Raw genomic sequence first — 21,708 nt, 5'->3', positions numbered from 1 at the left:
ACGCCCCCTTCTGCGTTCCCAGCACGCGGCCCGAATGGCGGCCGGCAAGCGCCCGGCGGCCGGACCTCGGTCGCGAGCTGCCATGGCCCAGTGGAGGAAGAAAAAAGGGCTCCGGAAGCGCCGAGGCGCGGCCTCCCAGGCCCGCGGCAGCGACTCAGAGGACGGCGAGTTTGAGATCCAGGCAGAAGATGACGCCCGGGCCCGGAAGGTAGGCGCGTGGGGCTGGGACGCATGTTGGGGCCCGAGACCCGGCTCCGGGCAGCGCCCCGAGGCCTCAGTTTCCCCAACTGGGGAGTGGGCTCCACAGAGGGTGGGGAGGGAGGCTGCCGGCCCGAGGACCGGTCTTGGGACCGCCGTCCTGAGCACGTGTCTCGGGGCTTGTCAGGCTCAGGGTTCCGCGGCCAGAGCCTTGGGATCCCGGGGCTGGGGCCTGCGGGCCTTCTTGCCGGATTTTGGTCGCGCGTCTCTCATTGGCTGCCTCCTGCTCGTGGGGCGGATCCTGGCTCCCTTTCGCCCATTGAAAAGTGCGGGTGCAAAAGAGCTGACTTTGAGAGTTTGGAGCGTTCTTGGGAGATTGAATTAAGGGGAGTCCGGACTGCGTGGCTTGAGACAGTGTGACGCCCCCAAACCTCTGGGAAACTAATTTAAAAAATTTTTTTTGAGACAGAGTCTTGCTCTGTTGCTCATGCGGGAGTGCAGTTGTGTAGCTACGGCTTGCTACAGCCTCCGCCTCCTGGGCTCAAGCGATCCTCCCACGTCAGCCTCTCCGGTAGCTGGGACCACAGACACGTGCCACCACGCCCGGGTAATTTTTAAATTTTTTGTAGAGACGGGGGTCTCCCTATGTTGCCCAGGCTGGTCTCGAACTCCTGGCCTCAAGCAGTCCTCCGACTTCTGCTTCCCAAAGTGTTGGGATTAACAGGCGTTAACTGAGCCCGGCCAGTTTGTGTTTGTTGACCGTTTACTATGTGCCAGGCTCCATGCTAAGAGCTGTACGAACCTTATTATTTAATCCTCACACCGACGCTGTGCTACCACCACCAGCAACTGCCATCTTCATTTTTCCACAGGAGGAAACTGAGGCCTAGAGGGTTAAGAAATAGTCAAAGGCCTGGTGTAGTGGCTACACGCTTGTAAACCCAGCACTTAGGGAGGCTGAGGTGGGAGGATTGCTTGAGGTCAGGAGTTCAAGATCAGCCTGGGCAACATAGGGAGACCCCGTCTCTACAAAAAATTAAAAAATTAGGATGGCCGCGGTGGCTCACGCCTGTAATCCCAGCACTTTAGGAGGCTGAGGCAGGCGGATCACCTGAGGTCGGGAGTTCAAGACCAGCCTGGCCAACATGGTGAAACCCTGTCTTTACTAAAAATACAAAAATAGTCTGGTATGGTGGCATGTGCCTGTAATCCCAGCTACTCGGGAGGCTGAGGCAGGAGAATCGCTTGAAACTGGGAGGCAGAGGTTGCAGTGAGCCGATATTGCACCACTGCACTCCAGCCTGGGTGACAGAGCAAGACTCTGTCTCAAAAAAAAAAAATTAGCCTGGCTTGGTGGCGCCCACCTGTGGTCCCAGCTCCTGGAGAGGCGATGTGGGAGGATCACTTGAACCTGGGCGGCGGAGAGTACAGTGAGCTGTGGCTACACAACTGCACTCCATCATAAGCAACAGAGCAAGACTCTGTCTCCAAAAAAAGAAAAAAAAAAAAAAAAAAAAGGGAGATCCCGTCTTTACAAAAAAAGAGAGAAAGAAGCTTGACCAAGACCTCACAGCTTGTGAGTACAAGAGCCAGGAGATTCAAACTTGGGACTGTCTGATTCCAAGGCCTGTGCCGTTTCCATTACTGAATGCCACGTGTATGCACATGAGGGGATGGGTGTGAGCACCAATGGGGCAGAAGGGCTGTGCCCATTATTTTCCACAGTCCTGCTCCCAGCGGGTGCCTGGCACCAGGTAGGCTCAGGGCAAGGAGATGAGTAAGTGGGCATTTATATGAAGAGAAAGGATCACACTCCAAGGCAGGAACTAGAAGAGACCTCATCCCACCATCCCTCTCTCATCTTCCAGCCTAGCCAGTGCCTGGCACACAGTAGGTGCTCAACAAATGTAGAGAAACTTCTAAAGGTAATGAACAGCACAGGCGGGCAGAGGTGGTTATTACCAAAGAAGAGGAGTCTAAGTGTAGTTCAGACCAAGGGCTTCTCACGGCACTGCCCTGTGTTCAAATTTGGCCCAACCTTGCACTGGCTGTGGGACATTGGAGAGGTTGCTTAACCTCTCTGTGCCCGTTTCCACATCCGTAGAAGGCAAGTAAATGATTATATATGTTTCATAGATTGTTGGCCAGGTGCCGTGGCTCATGCCTGTAATCCCGGCACTTTGGGAGTCCGAGGAGTGAGGATTACTTGACGCCAGGAGTTCGAGACCAGCCTGGGCAACATGCATGGCGAGACTCTGCATCTACAAAAAATACAAAAATTAGCTGGGCATGGTGGTGTGTGCCTGTAGAGTCCCAGCTACTTGGGAGGCTGAGGTGGGAGGATCACCTGAGCTAGGTGAGCCGTGATTGCCCCACTGCACTCCAACCTGGGGGACTGAGTGAAACTCTGTCTCAAAAAAAAAAAAGTGTTGAAAAGACTAAAGGAGGCTGGGCGTGGTGGCTCATGCCTATAATCCGAGCACTTTGGGAGGCCAAGGTGAGCGGATCACTTGAGGTCAGGAGTTTGAGACCAGCCTGGCCAACATGGTGAAACCCTGTCTCTACTGAAAATACAAAAATTAGCCGGGCCTGGTGGCGCGTGCCTGTAGTCCCAGCTAGTTGGGAGGCTGAGGCAGGAGAATTGCTTGAACCCAGAAGGTGGAGGCTGCAGTGAGCCAAGATCCTGCCACTGCACTCCAGCCTGGGTGACTGAACGAGACTCTCAAAAAAAAAAAGAAGACGACTAAAGGACACGCTGTTCATACATTCAGTAGCTATTGCAGGCGTCTGTGTGTCCCAGGCACCTTGTTTTCATGTACCTAGAGCAGGGGTTGGCAGACCTATCAAAGGCCAGATGGTAAATCTTTTTTTTAGGTTTTGTTGGGCCATATAAGATCACTGTCTTTTTTGTTTGATTTCTTTTTCTTCTCTACAACCCTTTAAAAAGTAAAAACCGTTCTAAACTCACAGACTGTTCAAGACAGGCCATGGCTCTGCCCTAGAGGATTGTAGTCAATCTTAGAGGGTCACAGTGAAAAGAACACAGTCTCTGAAGCCAGGGTTCACATCCCCCACCCACCACCTGCTGGCTGTGTGACCTTGGGCACGTCACTTTATCTCTGTGCCTCAGTTTCCTTCTCTGTAAAATGGACAGAACAGTAGTACCCACTTCATCAGATTGTTGTGAGGATTAAGTGGGTTAATTTGTATAATTCTCAGAGCAGCACCTAGCTTATAGTAGATACCTTGTAAGTTTCAACCACTCTTATGAATTGCTGCTCTGTAAATGCTTTTTTTTTTTTCTTTTTTGGTAAAGATGGGGTTTCACCATGTTGCTCAGGCTAGTCTGGGAACTCTTGGGCTCAAATGATCCACCCATCTCAGCCTCCCAGTGCTGGGATTACAGGCGTGAGCCACCACGCCTGGCCATAAATGCTATTTTTAAGAGAAAGGGGACAGCCCTGTAGTCCAAGAAGGTTCCCCAGAGGTGGTGTCTGGATTGGATTTAGCTGTGCCAGGACAAGTGGGTCCTGGGTGAGCAGAAAGGAGGCCAGGCACGAGACAGACCAGAGATCAGAAAGGAGATTGGTTGGCAGCTGATGGGGTGGGGGTAGGGGGCGGGAGAGCTTGGAAAAGTCTAGTACTTCACACATAGTAGGCATTTCGATTGACTCTTTAAAGTATTTAGGAGCTGGGTGTGGTGATTCATGCCTGTAATCCCAACACTTTGGGGGGCCAAGAAGGGAGGAATACTTGAGGCCAGGAATTCAAGGCTAGCCTGGGCAATGTAGTAAGACCTCATCTCTACAAAAAAAATAAATAAATACAAAATAAAAAAATTAGCCAGGTGTGGTAGTATACGCCTGTAGTTCCAGCTACTCAGAAGTCTAAGGTGGGAGAATCACTTGAGCCTAGGAGTTCAAGGCTGCAGTGAGCCATGCCTGCACCGCTATACTCCAGCCTGGGTGACAGAGTAAGACCCTGTCTCTTAAAAAAAAAAAAAAAAGTGTATTTACTTTTGGGATTGGGATTCAAACCGAGACAGTCTATCTGCAGACCCCACTCTAAACTTCTGTCCTGTCCTGGCCCAGCCAAAGGAGAACTTATTAGCAAAAAAGTGACGTGATCTGGCAGAAGCATCATTGGCTTGAATGGGGGAGAAAAGGCAACAGCACAGCCCCCTTCCCTGCCTGCTGTGGTCCCACTGTGCCTGGAGTGACACCGCCTCTGTTCTTCCCTCCCAGCTGGGACCTGGCAGACCCCTGCCCACCTTCCCCACCTCAGAATGCACCTCGGATGTGGAGCCGGACACCCGGGAGATGGTGCGTGCCCAGAACAAGAAGAAGAAGAAGTCTGGAGGCTTCCAGTCCATGGGTGGGTGCAACTTGGCATCGGGGACTTTGCGGGAGCGGCAGCGGGGGGTCAACCCCGCCTCTGCACTCCATCACTGATGTCCACTCTGGGCCCAGCGCTGTGGTTGGGTAGACTGGGGTAGCAGATCTGGTCTCCCAGTCATTCAGGGCCTTCTAGCGGGGCAGCGGGCCTGACACAGGAGAGGGCAGTTAGAACAGGCCTGGGGAAAGGCAATGCAGATGCAGGAACAGGCAAAGACAGTCGGGGACTTACTGCATGCAGAGGGGCATTTCAGAAGGAGGGAAAGGATGGAATGGGTGGGTGGTGTGGGGACACCTGGCTGGCCAGAAATAAAGCCTGACTCTCTTACTCTTTACAAATCAGTAGCAGCTGGAGCAAGGATTTAAATATCAAGATAAGTGCTGGGTGCGGTGGCTCATGCCTGTAATCTTAAGCGTTTGGGGAGGCAGAGGTAGGATCACTTGAGGCCAGGAGTTCAAGTCCAGCTTGGGCAACAAAGTGAGCTCCCATCCACGCCCTCACCACCAAGAGGGACAAGAGTCCCTCCCCACCACCCAGGTGATTCTGAAGTTCATTCCAGACATCCTCATTGTGTCCACACACACTTACGAGAGGTGCAGGACCTTACCACGCCTAAAACGAAGGCACAGCTTCTTAGTGTCATCTAAGACCCCGTTAGTGTTCAGAGATCTCTGCTGTCTCATGACATCAAGAGTGGGTTCACATCAGAAAATCAGATAAGGTTCAGGTGCCCCAGTCAGATCTGTCTCCTAAGTCTCATTTCACCTTTCAGTTTCTGCTTGATTGCTTTTTTTTTTTTCCCTTGCTGTTTATTTTTGATGAAGCTGTCATTTGTCCTGTAAAGTTCTCTGGGGTTGGTGCTGTGGGGACTCCCTCGGCCCCCTGACCGTTTCATGTCGCTCCCAGGCCTGAGCTACCCGGTGTTCAAAGGCATCATGAAGAAGGGGTACAAGGTGCCGACGCCCATCCAGAGGAAGGTGAGGGGTGGGGCGGTCGACGGGTGAGGGCCAGGGAGGAGTGACATGGCCCTCCTCTCTGGCCCCTTGACAGCCACCCCTTGTCCCACCTGTCACATCTGCCCCCTTTACTCTGCTGAAGCCCCAGCTAGTGTGCGCATTTCCTAGGTGGAGAAGGTTGGGCCGAGCCGAGCAGAGACTCTGGGCCTTTCTGCCAGTTGAGCCTCCTGGAGGCTGCCCACAGCTGAGCCTCAGCTCAGGCAGCTCCCAGCCACCTATTATCACCCGGGGCTTGTGATTATTGTTCTTAGACATTTCGCCCAGTGGAAGCCATTTCTCTGGGGTTCTGAGAAGGAGGACTAGACGGGAGGTAGAGTCTGGCTCCGCCGAAGAAGGGTGTTCCAGCAATGGAAAGAATTGGGGTAGTGAGCCGCTCATCCTTGGAGGCATGCTAACAGGCTTTTGAAAGAATGGGCAAGAATAGGCTCAGGGCTGGGTGACAGATGCCTGCCCATTCACTGAGATCTATAGCACGCTCACTCCTCAGGGCCTTGAAGCTCTGGATCACGTGGTGTTTGGGGAGGAGCTGACCTTGACCTTCCCTGCTTGTGCCTCTCCAGACCATCCCGGTGATCTTGGATGGCAAGGATGTGGTGGCCATGGCCCGGACGGGCAGTGGCAAGACAGCCTGCTTCCTCCTCCCAATGTTCGAGCGGCTCAAGACCCACAGTGCCCAGACTGGGGCCCGCGCCCTCATCCTCTCGCCCACCCGAGAGCTGGCCCTGCAGACCCTGAAGTTCACTAAGGAGGTGTGTCTGGGCTTGGGGAGAGGCAGGAGGCGAGGGCTGACTTGGGACCGGACACAGAGGCCACGAGTGTGCTGTCATCTCACCCCTGCCCTCTCTCAATCACTTTCTCTTCTCAGCTAGGCAAGTTCACTGGCCTCAAGACTGCCCTGATCCTGGGTGGAGACAGGTAAGGTCCCTGCACCCCATGCCAATGTCACCACCATGCAGGCACATCTCTGTGTCTCCAGGACATTAGTTTGATTTAAGCTGTGTTGCTTAATAATAGCAGCTTCTGTGCTCATTCAAAAAACCCAACAAGGCCGGGCCCAGTGGCTCATGCCTGTAATCCCAGCACTCTGGGAGGCCGCGGTGGGCAGATCCCCTGAGGTCAGGAGTTCGAGACCAGCCTGACCAACATAGCGGAACCCTGTCTCTACTAAAAATACAAAAATTAGCTGGGCGTGGTGGCGCATGCCCATAATCCCAGCTACAATGGAGGCTGAGAAAAGAGAATCACTTGAAACTGGGAGGTGGAGGTTGCAGTGGGCCGAGATGGCATTACTGCACTCCAACCTGGGCGACAGAGCGAGACTCCAATCTCAAAATAAAAAAAAAAGAAAAAAAAACCCAACAAGGCTGGTCCAGTGGTAGCAGGTTAGTAGAACTTACCAACATTAGTGTCATTAAAGTTGGTATACAACCCCCCTCACTGCTAAATTTGACTGGCTTAAGAAAAAAACCTACAAGGGAAATCATGCGATAAAATATTAAAATAAATTGCCCACAGAAGCACTGCCACTCAGAAGTTCTGATGCTCCTGAAATAGAATCGTCAGCTCACAGGACAGACAGGTGTATCTATTTTAATATGCATAATCATGGGCTTGGTTTTGTTTTTGAAAGTTTATTTGAGACAGGGTCTTGCTGTGTCACCCTGGCTGGGGTACAGTGGCGCAATCACAGCTCACAGCAGCCTCAGCCTCCTGGGCTCAAGTGATCCTCCCACGTCAGCCTCCCCAGTAGCTGGCACTACAGGTGTGCACCACCACGCCCAGCTAATTTTTTGTATTTTTTGTAGAGATGAGGTCTCGCCATGTTACTCAGGCTGGTCTCGAACTCCTGGGCTCAAGTGATCTGCCACTTTGGCCTCCCAAAGTGTTGGGATTACAGGCGTAAGCCACCACGCCTGGCTGTGGGCTGTTTGAAAGCAGAAAGCATAGGAATCGAGGGATGTTTGTAATAGCTCAGATTCATAAGATGTAGTATCACCTGATGTTCATCTACCACCCTTCCTAGGTAGTAGGTGCCATGTCTGTTTTACAGATGAGCAAAATGAGGAAGTGACAGGTTAGAGTCAGGCAGTGATCCCATAGTAGAGCTGGGATCAGAATCCAGTCTCCTGCCTCGTTCCATGCCTTATCCCACAGTTTATCCCTTAAAGGGCAGCCCCTTTAAGGGAGAAAGTTTAAGGATGCCGCTATTAACACTCTTGATTCTCGGAGAGTTTGCTTTTCAGTGCTTTTGTCTCCATTGTCATTTATTCTTTCTAAAGTTTGTGATTGTCAGAAAGGCCTCCCTGGGCTAGTCCTGGCCCAGGACTATCCTGGCTCCTACAGGTATCCTAAGGGTGCTTCAGGGGAGGACTAAAATTAGGGATTTGTGCCCAAAGGGTTTAAGGACGGGAGCTGACAGAGATCCAGGGAACCTGGGTTCTAGTTGGAGCTGGTAGTTCCAGGGTTAGTTGCTGGGGGCGCTGTGGGTGGAAGGCAGCTTTGTTGCTATCTGGAACAACAGAAGGAGTGAATTGAGGTCTGTAGTTGAGCCCGTCTCTTCGGAGGAACTCTGTTGTAACCATTCTTTTGCATATTTCAGCTTGTATCTCTTGTCAGGGCAATGCCTTTGCCTCATACCTCAGCACTGGCCTTTCCTCAGTTCCAAGCCTCGGGTCTGTGTTCCTTGCCTGGATGGGGTGTGCAGCCTCACCTGTACATTTGGTTATGGGAAGGGAAACCAAAGAGACCTGTTCTATCAAGCTAACCCCTTCTCTCCTCTCTAGGATGGAAGACCAGTTTGCAGCCCTGCATGAAAATCCTGACATGTGAGTTTGTGGATTGGGGATGACTCCCTGAGGTCCCTTTGCAGTGGTGGGGGTGTAGGAGAACTGTGGTGGTGGCCCTGGCCCTGGGGTCACCTGGCCTGTGCACCCTTTTCCAGAATTATTGCCACGCCCGGACGGTTGGTGCATGTGGCTGTGGAAATGAACCTGAAGCTGCAGAGTGTGGAATACGTGGTGTTCGATGAAGCTGACCGGTAAGGCTGCAGGTCCAGCCCTGAGCACTTGTGTCTGAACTGGGAAGGCAGAGGCAGAGGGGTCAACCAGGGGAAGGCTCTGCCGGGAGAGCCCTGTGTGGCCGAGATTGAAGCAGTGTCTCCCCAGATGTGGGCTGCAGACCTCCTCATAAGTGGTGCTGGAGCTCATCTCTGGGGCTCTCTGACCAATATTTATAATTTTGCATTTCAGGAGTATTGAAATGAATAATAGGACATCTAACATGGGATTTATTCATTTATTTATTTATGAGACGGAATCTCGCTCTGTCACCCAGGCTGGAGTGCAATGGCATGATCTTGGCTCATTGCAACCTCCGCCTCCCGGGTTCAAGTGATTCTCCTGCCTAAGCCTCCTGTGTAGCTGGGTTTACAAGCACGCGCTACCACGCCCAGCTAATTTTGTATTTTTAGTAGAGGTGGGATTTCACCATGTTGGCCAGGCTGGTCTTAAACTCCTGACCTCAGGTGATCCACCCGCCTCGGCCTCCCAAAGTGCTGGGATTACAGGCGCGAGCCACAGCGCCCGGCCCCTAACATGGGATTTCAAAGAGGTTTTTTAAAAGCACAAAGTTGAGAGCATGGACTCAGGAGCCAGACAGGAATGGGATCAAGTCCTAGCTCTGCGACTTCAGCTCTGTGAATTTGGGCAAATCACTGGGCATCTCTGGGCCTTGGCTGCTTCAACTGCAAAATGGGGATAAAGTAGCATGTACCTCACAGGGGTGCTGTGAGGACCAGAAGACTTGATACTTGTAAAGCTTAGAACCCTCCCTGGCAGAGTTGGGGAGGGGGATGTGGGGGAAGGGGGGAGGGACTGCTATCATTGATTGATTGATGGTGACAGGGTCTTGCTCTGTCACCCAGTTTGGAGCACAGTGGTGTGATGATGGCTCACTGCAGCCTGGACCTCCCAGGCTCAAGGGATCCTCCCATGTCAGCCTTCTGAGTAGCTGGGAATATAGGCATGCGCCACCATGCCCAGCTAATTTTTTTTTTTTTTTTTTTGAGACGGAGTCTCACTCTGTTGCCCAGGCTGGAGTTCAGTGGCATGATGTCGGCTCACTGCAAGCTCCGCCTCCTGGGTTCATGCCATTCTCTTGCCTCAGCCTCCCGAGTAGCTGGGACTACAGGCGCCCGCCACCACGCCCGGCTAATTTTTTAGTATTTTTAGTAGAGACGGGGTTTCACCGTGTTAGCCAGGATGATCTTGATCTCCTGACCTCGTGATCCGCCCGCCTTGGCCTCCCAAAGTGCTTGGGATTACAGGCGTGAGCCACTGCGCCTGGCCCCAGCTAATTTTTTATTTTTTGTAGAGATGGGGTCTCGCCTAGGGTGTTCTCGAACTCCTCCCGCCTTGGCCTCTCAAAGTGCTGGGATTACAGGCGTGAGCCTCTGCAGCCGGCCTGGGTTGCTGTCATTTATTTCAGCATGAGTTTGTAAGAACATAACCAAGACAGATTCCAGATTTCAAGGTTATTGTTGTTTAGGATGAAGTCATGTGATAAGTGTGAGTGGGCTGAGTTAGAGTGAGACAAGCCCTGGGACACCGCAGAAGTTGTGGGGACAAGGATGGCTGAGGTTGGAACTCCAGGGAGTGGAGGCTCCCTCTGACCCGGTCCTGCCCTCTACCCTTCCAGGCTTTTTGAAATGGGTTTCGCAGAGCAGCTGCAGGAGATCATCGCCCGCCTCCCCGGGGGCCACCAGACAGTGCTGTTCTCCGCCACGCTGCCCAAACTGCTGGTGGAATTTGCCCGGGCTGGTGCGTGAGCTGGGGGAGGAGATGGGGGCTGGGGGTCAGGCTGGGGCCTGGGGGTCCAGTCCCTCTGCGACTCTCCCACTTTCCCTCATGTCTCCTGCAGGCCTCACGGAGCCCGTGCTCATCCGGCTTGACGTGGACACCAAGCTCAACGAGCAGCTGAAGGTGAGGCTGCACCTGTCCCATCCCAGGAGGGTGTGTCCAGGTGGGCCCTGCAGGCCCTTGGCCAGGACCCTGTAAGCCAACCCGTGATGCCCTCTCCCTGCAGACCTCCTTCTTCCTCGTGCGGGAGGACACCAAGGCTGCCGTGCTGCTCCACCTGCTGCGCAACGTGGTGCGGCCCCAGGACCAGACCGTGGTGTTTGTGGCCACGAAGCACCACGCCGAGTACCTCACTGAGGTGAGCAGGGTCCTGAGTGGGATGGGCACCTCCTTCAGCTGGAGTTTGGAGCTGCAGTTCCCTGTGCAGTCACTAGAGGACAGCATGAGAGCGGACCGGGAGCCTGGGCCTGGGCTCAAGATGGTCATTTTTATTTTTATTTTTTATTTTTTTGAGACGGAGCCTCGCTCTGCCATCCAGGCTAGAGTGCAGTGGCACAATCGCAGCTCACTGCAGCCTTGACCTTCCAGGCTCAAACGATCCTCCCGCCTCAGCCTCCCGAGTACTTCGGACTTCTGGCGCATGTCACCATGCCCAACTAACTTGTTACTTATTTTTATATTTTGTAAAGATAGGTTCCCATTCGGTTCCCCAAGCTGGTCTTGAACTCCTAGGCTCAGGTGATCCTTCCACCTTGGCCTCCCATAGTACTGGGATTATGAAAACATTTCTTTTTTTTTTTTTTTTGGAAATAATGGTGTCTCACTCTGTCGCCCAGGCTGGAGTGCAGTGGCATGATCTCAGCTCACTGCAACCTCCACCTCCCAGGTTCAAGTGATTCTCCTGCCTCATCCTCCTGAGTAGCTGAGACTTCAGGCGCCACCATGCCTGTCTAATTTTTGTATTTCTCGTGGAGACGGGGTTTTGCCGTGTTGGCCAGGTAGGTCTTGAACTCCTGACCTCAAGTGATCTGCCCGTCTCAGCCTCCTAAAGTGCTGGGATTACAGGTGTAAGCCACAGCGCCTGGCCTAAACTTTTTATTGTGAGAAAATTTCAAACCAATTCTAAGATCAGAAAATAATATGATGAACCCCGGGTACTCGTTATCTAGGTACAACTGTTATCAGCTGATAGCTGGTCTTGACCTTCATCCGTTATTTCCCCTTACATCCGGGTTATTTTGAAGCCTGTCCCTGCCATCCTGTTATTTTCCTGTAGAGTTTTAGTGTTTGGTTTCTTTGACTTCTTAAGATTGAGGCATGACCTGCATGTAGCAAGCTGTGTGAAGCGCTGTTAGCATGTATGAGTGGCTCAAAGATTTTTTTCATATGTGTTATGCCTGTGTGACCCCCACCTGGGTCAAAGCTTGGGGAGTTGCTGTGCCCTGGAAGGCAGCGGGGCCCCTTTCCGTCGGTGCCTGCCTCCCCATCAGCTACACCTGGGTCTGTTATCTGAGGACATGGTTCACTGGGTTTCACTTACTCCACACACAGTTAACAACGCTCCCTCTGTGCAGCTGCTGGGGTCACCAGTGAATAAGAACAAAATAGTAATTTTTAAATAGTTGTTTTTTAGAGACAGAGTTTTGCTCCTTTGGCCAGGCTGGAGTGCAGTGGCATGATCATGGCTTACTGCAACCTCTGCCTCCTGGGCTCAAGTGATCCACCCATCTCAGCCTCCGAATTACCTGGGACTATAGGCACGAGTCATGCCTGACCATGCCAGCTCATTTTTTATTTCTTTATATTTTTTTTGTAGAGATGGTGTCGTGCTGTGTTACCCACGCTAGTCTCGAGTTTCTGGGCTCAAGTGATTTTCCAGCCTTGGTTTCTGGAAATGCTGGGATTACAGGCGTAAGCCACCATGCCCAGTTTAAATAGTAATCTGTAAAGAACAGCTAGCACTCTCATGAGTGTCCCATGTTGAGACTCTGTTCTCAGCACTGTGTATACTGACTCATGTGATCCTCATAATAAGGCACAAAGAAGGGGCAGTTATTCGTACAGATGAGGAAAATGAGGCATAGAAAGGTTTGATAACTTGCCCAAGGTCACACAGCTTGTTTGTAGCAGAATCAGGATAAGGCTTGTGCACTGAGGTGGCATTTGCAGCTTCCCTGAGAGGGCCCTCTGCACACATCATCTCTGATCCTCAGACAACCCTGCAGAGAGGTGGGAGGTGTTGTAAGCTCCATTCCTCCCCAAACTGGCGTCACCCAGCAAGCTGGGATTCAGACTGAGGGTGCCAGACTCCAGAACCTGTGGTCTTGTCTCTGCACCTCAGTACCTGTCCCCCGCCATGGTCTGGCTTCCTTTCCTTTCTCCTCCAAGTCTCCTTCTCACTTTGCTACCATCTTTGCTCTGAGCAGCTGCTGACGACCCAGCGGGTGAGCTGCGCCCACATCTACAGTGCCCTAGACCCGACAGCCCGCAAGATCAACCTCGCCAAATTCACGCTTGGCAAGTGCTCCACTCTCATTGTGACTGACCTGGCCGCCCGGGGCCTGGACATCCCGCTGCTGGACAATGTCATCAACTACAGCTTCCCCGCCAAGGGCAAGCTCTTCCTGCACCGCGTGGGTAAGCAGCCCATGGCTGGCCCTGGGGCAGGCAGGGGTGCTGGATCCTGGCAGAAGCCGAGGGTACAAGGCTTAACTCTTGACACTGCACATGGTGTGGCTGTGGGCTCTTTTTTAGAGACAGAGCCTTGCTATATTGCTTAAGCTGGTCTCAAACTCCCGATTGTGCCATTGCGCTCCAGCCTGGGTGACGGAGCAAGATCTTGTCTCAAAACAAACAAACAAACAAAAAAACAATTACTCAGCTTATGGTTTTTTTGACTTTACAGTAGCACCCATACAGCTGTTCTATTTTTTTCTTTCAGTACAGTATTCAATAAGTTACATGAGATATTCAACACTTTATTTTAAAATCGGCTATGTGTGGGATGATTTTGCCCAAGGGTAGGCTAATGGAAGTATTTGGAGCATGTTCAAGGCAGGCTGGCTGAGCTGCGATGTTTAGTGGGTTAGGTGCCATGCATGTGTTTTTTGACGGCTGTTGGGTTTATTGAGACGCAGCCCTTCGTAAGTCACGGAGCAGCTGTGGTCTCATTTCAGAGATCGCTGTCCCCCATTGCTCTCTGATGACATGGCCGTCATTTTGGTGTGTGTCCATTCTTCTGATGTTTCTATTTTAAGTTGTGGTAAAGTAGACATAGCATGCAATTCAGCATTTTGCCATTTCCCAGTGTGCAGTGGAGTGGCATTGAGTCTGTTCACATTGTGCAACCGTCACCACCATCTGTCCCCAAAACTTTTTTTTTTTTTGAGATGGAGTCTTGCTTTGTACCCCAGGCTGGAGTGCAGTGGCGTGATCTCGGCTCACTGCAACCTTCACCTCCCAGGTTCCAGCTATTCTCTTGCATCAGCCTCCCGAGTAGCTGGGATTACAGGTGCTCGCCACCAGGCCCAGCTAAGTTTTTGTGTTTTTAGTAGAGACAAGGGTTTCACCATGTTGGCCAAGGTGGTCTTGTACTCCTAACCTCAAGTGATGCGTCTGCCTCAGCCTCCCAAAGTGCTGGGATTACAGGCGTGAGCCACCGTGCTTGGCCCCAGAACTTTTTCATCTTGCAAAACTGAAGCTCTATCCATCAGACAAAATCTCCTTATTCCCCCCCCACAGCCCCTGGTAACTGTTATTGTACTTTCTTTGCGTTCTTTTAATTCATAAGTGTCATGTGGCAGGCACACTTCCCCCTTGTTGCTGTCTGCTGTCCCCTTGTTTTTCTTGCTGTGTGGAGAGCTGGTTCTGCATGTCCCTAGGGAGGTCCCCAGGACGCCCCCAAAGGGAACTTCTTGTGCCTCACAAGACCAACAGTGCCGGTCAGACAACCTCAAATGAAATCTCCAAATGTCATAACACCTTGTTTTCCCAAGATACAGAGACAAACCAAAATGGAATGCTATGTAGGGATTTATGTACTTCATGCAAAATTGCAATCATATTGGGTGTTCTTTTTTATAACTTGCTTTTTGTTTTTTTCTTTTTACATCACCATACATCACGAATGTTTTTCGTTTACTATGAAATGTCATTCTGTGATAGGTTGGCACATCTTTTCTGTAAGGGGCTAGACATGAAACGTTAGGCTTTGTGGACCATACTGTCTCTGTCATAACTGTTCATCTCTGCTGCTGTCATGCGAATACTGCCTGTTCATTTACATAGATAATATGTAAACAAATGAGTGTGGCTGTGTTCCAATAAATCTTTATTTACACAGACAAGCAGGGGCCAGGATCTCACTCTGTTGCTTGGGCTCTAGTGCAGTGGCATGATCATAGCTCACTGTAAGCTTGAACTCCCAGATTCAAGCAATCCTCCCAGCTCAGCCTCCCAAGTACTTAGGGCTACAGGCACACACCATTACATTTGGCTAATTTTCATTTTTTGTAGACATAGGGTCTTGCTATTTTGCCCAGACTGTTCTCGAACTCCTGGCCTCAAGTGATTCTCCCACCTCAGCCTCTCAAAGTGCTGTGATTACAGGCGTGAGCCACCAGCCTGGCCCTGTAGGCTGCAGTTTGCCCACTCTTTTCCTGAGCTGTTTAATTCCCACTGTGTAGCCATCAGCTAATTCACTTATCCAGTCCTCTATCCTTGAGCCTTTAGTTTCCAACTTGGGGCTGTCCTAGTCAGGGCCACACTAAACCTCCTTGTGTGTGAATCTTTGCATCTTTTGGGGGAATTCTCAAAAGTGGGGACACTGAAGAGTTTTGATCATGCTCATGAGCAGGGCCTTGCTGTATTTTTGCTAGTCTCCCAGAGCACTGTGTCAAGCTCGGGCACACTCTCACAGATCAATCCAGGGACCGGGATTGAACTTCCCTGTGCGTAGGTGGGGACAGCAGCTGTGTGAGGTTCGAGGCTTGGCCAGGCTCACCTGCTCAGGGTCTGGCCTGTGGAACTCAGGCTGGGTCCGGGTCCTTCTTCTTTGCTTAATTAAGCTTGAACATCTCCTTGCTGCAGGCCGTGTGGCTCGGGCTGGCCGAAGTGGCACAGCCTACTCCTTGGTGGCCCCTGATGAAATCCCCTACCTGCTGGATCTGCACCTGTTCCTGGGCCGCTCCCTCACCCTCGCTCGACCCCTCGAGGAGCCCTCAGGTGAGTGGAGGCTGGGTAGGGATAGGGGTCCCCATGGAGTTCATGGGCCCTGTTTTGGCTGTGGGAGGCGGCGGGGCTGGGTTTGACCCCAGCAGAAGATGATTCCTTTTATTTATTTTATTGTATTTTATTTGTTTTGTTTTATTTTTTGAGACAGAGTCTCGCTCTGTTGCCCAGGCTGGGGTGCAGTGGTGCGATCTTGGCTCACAGCAACCTCTGCCTCCCAGGTTCAAGCTATTCTCTTGCCTCAGCCTCCCGAGTAGCTGGGACTATAGACGCCCACCACCATGCCTGGCTAATTTTTTATTGTATTTTTAGTAGAGACAGGGTTTCACCACGTTGGCCAGGCTGGTCTCGAACTCCTGACCTCAAGTGATTTGCCCACCTCCCAAAGTGCTGGGATTACAGGTGTGAGTCACTGCGCCCGGCTGATTCCTTTTATTTTTTAACGAGACGGGGTCTTACTCTTGCTCAGGCTGGAGTGCAGTGGTGCGATCATGGCTCGCTACAACTTCCAACTCCTGGGCTCAAGCAAGCCACTGTCCCTGGCTAATCCCTCTATTTTAAACTCAGGATTTCCACAACAATCCAGATTTCTGGTATCTACTGGGAAATGGTTGGATCTGGGTGCTAAGCCGTGGCACCCCCTTTAGACAGGCTTCCTGGTCCCCTGCAGCCCCTGCCTGCCTCCCCTTCCTGTCAGTGTGGCCTGCCCAGCCCCTGCAGGCATCTAGTGTGTGACCCTATACTTGACTGAGTTTTCAGGGGAGCGCAGCGGAGGGAGAGAGAGGCTGAGGCTCATTCAGACCAAGCCCACAGGACATTTTTTATTTATTTATTTATTTATTTATTTATTTATTGAGACAGAGTTTCGCTCTTGTTGCCCAGGCTGGAGGGCAATGGCGCGATCTTGGCTCACCACAACCTCCGCGTCCCGGGTTCAAGCGATTCTCCTGCCTCAGCCTCCCGAGTAGCTGGGACTGCAGGCACACACCACCACGCCCAGCTAATTTTGTATTTTTAGTAGAGACAGGGTTTCACCATGTTGGCCACGCTGGTCTTGAACTCCTGATCTCAGGTGATCTGCCCACCTCGGCCTCCCAAAGTGCTGGGATTACAGGCGTGAACCACTGTGCCAGGCCGCCCACAGGACATTTCTGTATACATCCTAGAGTGGGAATGCATGGGACAGACAATAGCAATCACCATGACCTCCATCTGTGGGCCTCCAACTATGGGCCTCCACCTGCAGTCCTCCTGGTTCCCGGGCCCTGGACACATCTTGTCTCATTTGTCCATCTGTGCTGGAGGGAGGGCTGTCATCACCTCTGCTTCACAGATGAGAGAACGGCTCTGACAGGCCTACCCGCATGCACACAGCAGGGAGGTGGGGAGCTGAGATTCAGGCCCCGCCCAGAGCCCTGAGACTCAAGCTCAGAGAGCTGAGGCGGCCTCCTTCGGACAGCCCAGCCAGCGGTCAGCAGAGAGCGCAGCCCTCAGAGCTCCGGGCCCCCTCCGCCTCGGCTGTTCACTCTTGGCTGCCAGTGGTGATCTCTGTCCAGGCCATGGCCCCCTCAGGTGACCATGTGGCCCTGCAGTGTCCCAGCCCATGCCTGGAGGCAGCTGGAAAGCAGACACCGCAGCGGAAAGTCTGGGGTCAGATGCGAGGGCATAGGAAAGGGCTGCGGGGCCTGGCCGGGTTGGGGGCAGCCTGTGCAGTCACGGGAGGTGGAGGCCTCAGTCGGGCACCATGCAGGGGTGAATTGGAAGGGGCACCTAAAGAGCATTTCAAAGCATTTTCCTGGGGGCAAAGCCGAGAGTGCAAGGGCCAAGGGAAGGAGGTGCCAGCACAGCCCCACCCGGCAGCCCCAGGGGCCCGGTGACAGGCAGGAGCAGGAGGAAATGGACCCTGCGCCCAGGTCCTGCTCAGGGCCAGAGGCAGCACGCAGCCCCGTACAGGCTTTACAGATCTGCAGCCTCTTGGGTTGAGAGCTGTGCATGGGCATGGGAGGGGCAGAGGGAGGGAAGGAGCCTCCCCCAATGTCCAGGCAGAAACCACCCCCGGTGCAGTTAGCTTTTAGGGAGAGACATCCTGCATTTGCTCCAGAGCTAGCCGGGGGTCACCAGGGCCCAGCACCTGCTTAATCTGGAGAGATGGGAAGAGGGCAGGCTCCTGACCCAGTGCAGGGTTTGGTTTCCGACCCTGACCCTTACCATGTGCCCCTTGGCAAATCTCTAAACCTCCAGGAGCCTCAGTTTCCTCATCTCTAAAATGGACTCATCAGGGCCTTTCTTGCAAGATTGGCCAAATGTTGGTAATTAACGCTGGGTGATGGGCCCATGAGGTCCATCACACTCTTCCCTCGGCTTTTTGTTTTTCTTTCGTTGTTTTGCTTTTTTATTTTATTTATTTATTTTTTTTTTGAGAGGGGCTCACTCTGTCACCCAGGCTGGAGTATAGTGGCATGATCACAGCTCACTGCACCCTTGACCTCATAGGCTCAAGCAATCCTTCCACCTCAGCCTCTTGAGGAGCTGGGAATACAGGCAGGTGCCACCATGCCTGGATAATTTTTTAATTTTTTGTAGAGATGGGGGTCTCACTATGTTGCCCAGGCTGGTCTTGAACTCCTGCACTCAAGCGATCCTCCTGCCTTGGCTTCCAAAGTGCTGGGGTTACAGGTGTAAGCCACCATGCCTGGCTTACTGTTGTATATATTTTGTAGTAAAAAGTTAGAACATGACGACAAAAGAAAACAGGTACTTTCCTCATAGGTTCAGTGTGAGGTAAAGGAGATGATGATGATGGACTCAGCACAGTGCTTACACATAGGAAGCCTCTGTCCCCGGCATCCTCTGCTCTTAACTGTTGCTGTTACTTATTACCATAAGTATCGCTGTTGTTAGTACGGACTCTGCCTAGATTGAATCCTGTCTCTGCAACTGACTCATTTGACAGTCCTGGTAGTAATTGAACCTCGCTAAGCCTCAGTTTTCTTATCTATAGAACAGGGTTGCTGTGGAAATTGAATTTCTAATGCTGGAGTCAGCATAGTTGCTGTTTGTTTTTTGTTTTTAAGAGAGACAAAGTCTTGTTCTGTCACCCAGGCTGGAGTGCAGTGGCACTATCATGGCTCACTGCAGCTGTGAGCTCCCAGACTCAAGTGATCCTCCTGTCTCACCCCCTGAGTAGTTGAGAGACTACAGGGGCACACCACCATGCCCGGCTAATTTTAAAATTTATTGTAGACATGGAGTGTCACTACATTGCTCAGGCTGGTCTCCAATTCCTGGCCTCAAGTGATCCTCCTGCCTCAGCCTCCCAGAACTCTGAGATTACAGGCATGAGCCACTGCGCCCGGCCAACAAAGTTTTTTTTTTAGAGCCAGATAGTACATATTCTAGGCTGTGTGGGCCTTGTGGTCCAGGGTGGCTCTTCAACCCTGGCCTTGTAGTGCAAAAACAGCCAGAGACCATGCGTAAACGAGTAGTGAGCTGTGCTCCCGTAGAGCTATTTCCAGAAGCAGCAGGCAGCTGGCCGGCCGGCTGCAGTTTGTTGACCCCGGTCAGTGTATTCAAGTGTCTGGCTCTCTAGCTCCTCCGTAAGTGCTGGTGTTCTTTGCAGTGATTATTTTGTAGCCATTTACCTGTGATTCAGGGGCCAGGGTGAGGCCCAGGAGTGGTGGTCGGGCAGTGGACAGGCGGGTCAGGCTGAAAGACCTCTGAAAAGGTGCTGTGTGGGGTGCAGGTGTGGCCGGTGTGGACGGCATGCTGGGTCGGGTGCCACAGAGTGTGGTGGACGAGGAGGACAGTGGCCTGCAGAGCACCCTGGAGGCATCGCTGGAGCTACGGGGCCTGGCCCGCGTCGCCGACAACGCCCAGCAGCAGTATGTGCGCTCGCGCCCGGCGCCCTCGCCCGAGTCCATCAAGAGGGCCAAGGAGATGGACTTTGTGGGGCTGGGCCTGCACCCCCTCTTCAGTGAGTTCTTCTACAAGGCAGGGGGTGGCAGGTGGGCCTTACTGACCCCACCCACAGCCTCACACCTCGCTGCTTTCCTACCAGGCTCGCATTTTGAGGAGGAGGAGCTGCAGCGGCTGAGGCTGGTGGACAGCATAAAGAGCTACCGCTCCCGGGCGGTGAGTGGGGCTGGGTGGAGACCACGCTCTGAGTCCTGGCTCAGTGGAGCCCAGAGACAGATAGGCTGTGGCCTGGAGTCACACAGTGACAACAGTGGTGCCAGGACTCAGATTGCACTCCTGACCCCCAGCAGGAGCCCAGCAGAGATTTTCATCTGAGCTTATAGCTTCTTAACCTGCAGCCTTGGCTCTTACAGCCTCTCTTGAGCTACACCTTGTTCTGGAGCCATCCCTGCTGGCCCACAGCAGGTCCTATGGGGCAGCCATTCCCTAGCACTTACAGATGGCTCACAAGGGGAAGTGACATGCTCCTGGTCTGTTAGAGGCCTGAAGAGCTGGCTTTCCTGAGCTTCCTTCTCTCCTTCCCAACTGTTGACTCCCATTAGGCACCCCATCTTGTGCATATGGAAGGGGATGCACAAAAGGAAAGACCTACCCAGGAGTGAGTAAGCCTGCCAGTCAGCTAGGATCAAGAGGGGAGCTGGAGAGAGTGTCATGGTTAAGAGCACCGGTTTTGAAGTCAAATGGACTGGGGTTGACAAGCTATGGTTTTTCCTAGCATGTGACCATGGGCTGGTTACTCAGCCTCTCTGGGTTTTTGTTTGTAACAGGGTCTTGCTTTGTCACCCAGGCTGCAGTGCAGTGGTGCAATCATGGCTCACTGCAGCCTTGACCTCCTGGGCTCAAATCATCCTCCTATCTCAGCCTCCTGAGTAGCTGGGACTACAGGTGCATGCCACCACACCCAGATAATTTTTTAAATTTTTTGTAGAGATGAGGTCATGCCATGTTGCCTAGGCTGGTCTCAGACCCCTGGGCTCAGGTGATCCTCCTGCCTCAGCCTCCCAAATTGCTGAGATTACAGGCGTGAGCCACAGTGCCTGGCCTGGGTCTCTCTCTGTGTTTTTGTTTTGTTTTGTTTTTGAGATGGGGTCTCGCTCTGTTACCCAGGCTGGGTTGCAGTGGTGTAATCTCGGCTCACTGCAACCACTGCCTTCTGGGTTCAAGTGATTCTCCTGCCTCAGCCTTCTAAGTAGCTGGGACTACAGGTGCCCACCACCACACCTGGCTAATTTTTATATTTTTAGCAGAGATGGGGTTTTGCCGTGTTGGCCAGGCTAGTCTCGAACTCCTGACCTCAAGTGATCCGCCCGCCTTAGCCTCCCCAAGTGCTGGGATTACAGGCATGAGCCACTGCGCCTGGCCTGGGTCTGTCTAACTGTGAAGTGCAGATAATGAGAGTGCCCACCTTGGACATTGGGGAAGACTTGGGGAAGAATGCCCATAGGGAGCCCACCAAGTGGTAAGGGTGGGGTTGGGGGTAGGAGGCCAGTGGGCAAAGGACTGGGTGTCCCCTCTACAGACTATCTTTGAAATCAATGCCTCCAGCCGAGACCTGTGCCGCCAGGTGATGCGCGCCAAGCGGCAGAGGGACCTCAAGGCCATCGCCCGCTTCCAGCAGGAACAGCAGGGGCGGCAGGAGCAGCAGGAGGGCCCAGTGGGCCCAGCCCTGAGCCGCCCAGCACTGCAGGAGAAGCAGCCTGAGAAGGAGGAGGAGGAGAAAGAGGAGGCGGGAGAGAGTGTGGAGGTACAGGTTCCACCCGGGGGACCCTGGACCTGGGGTATGGGGAAGGAGTGGCTAAGTCCCAGCAGCCCATGAGGCTGTCCTAGGATCTTTGAGCAGTGGATGGAGGTGGATGCAGTCAGCTTCCCATCTGCAGAGTCGGGGCATGGTTCTTGTCCACCATCCCTCGTTTAAAACTCTGGGGCCAGATCTTTAGCCTGAAGAGCTGTGGTACAACATGACACCCTCAGTGGGGTCCGGGGCATCATCAGCCACCAAACACATCAGGGCTTCTGCAGTGAGACGTGCGGGTCTCCAC

The 21,708-nt window shown here is 52.7% G+C and overlaps 1 protein-coding gene across 4 annotated transcripts in view; it reads left to right on the top strand.

The window, feature by feature from the left end:
- The first annotated feature begins 16 nt into the window (after positions 1 to 16).
- Positions 17 to 21,708, top strand: part of DDX54 (DEAD-box helicase 54) — a 26,591-nt gene continuing 4,899 nt past the window's right edge. For 2 of the 4 annotated variants that reach the window (XM_054443761.2, XM_063647119.1), the window contains exons 1-15: positions 35 to 208; positions 4,443 to 4,572; positions 5,500 to 5,570; positions 6,170 to 6,358; positions 6,475 to 6,524; positions 8,393 to 8,434; positions 8,551 to 8,646; positions 10,305 to 10,426; positions 10,527 to 10,588; positions 10,692 to 10,823; positions 12,892 to 13,102; positions 15,554 to 15,688; positions 19,437 to 19,667; positions 19,752 to 19,825; positions 21,285 to 21,413. In XM_054443761.2, the coding sequence (XP_054299736.1) occupies positions 35 to 208; positions 4,443 to 4,572; positions 5,500 to 5,570; positions 6,170 to 6,358; positions 6,475 to 6,524; positions 8,393 to 8,434; positions 8,551 to 8,646; positions 10,305 to 10,426; positions 10,527 to 10,588; positions 10,692 to 10,823; positions 12,892 to 13,102; positions 15,554 to 15,688; positions 19,437 to 19,667; positions 19,752 to 19,825; positions 21,285 to 21,413 (1,848 nt within the window). Of the gene's footprint in view, positions 209 to 4,442; positions 4,573 to 5,499; positions 5,571 to 6,169; positions 6,359 to 6,474; positions 6,525 to 8,392; positions 8,435 to 8,550; positions 8,647 to 10,304; positions 10,427 to 10,526; positions 10,589 to 10,691; positions 10,824 to 12,891; positions 13,103 to 15,553; positions 15,689 to 19,436; positions 19,668 to 19,751; positions 19,826 to 21,188; positions 21,414 to 21,708 lie in introns of all 4 variants that reach the window. The other 2 variants (XM_054443760.2, XM_063647118.1) reach the window with 2 other exon arrangements.

The sequence above is a fragment of the Pongo pygmaeus genome, chromosome 10 (genome assembly GCF_028885625.2).
Source record: "Pongo pygmaeus isolate AG05252 chromosome 10, NHGRI_mPonPyg2-v2.0_pri, whole genome shotgun sequence".
Classification (NCBI taxonomy): domain Eukaryota; kingdom Metazoa; phylum Chordata; class Mammalia; order Primates; family Hominidae; genus Pongo; species Pongo pygmaeus.
This window is presented reverse-complemented; position numbering and strand designations above follow the sequence as displayed.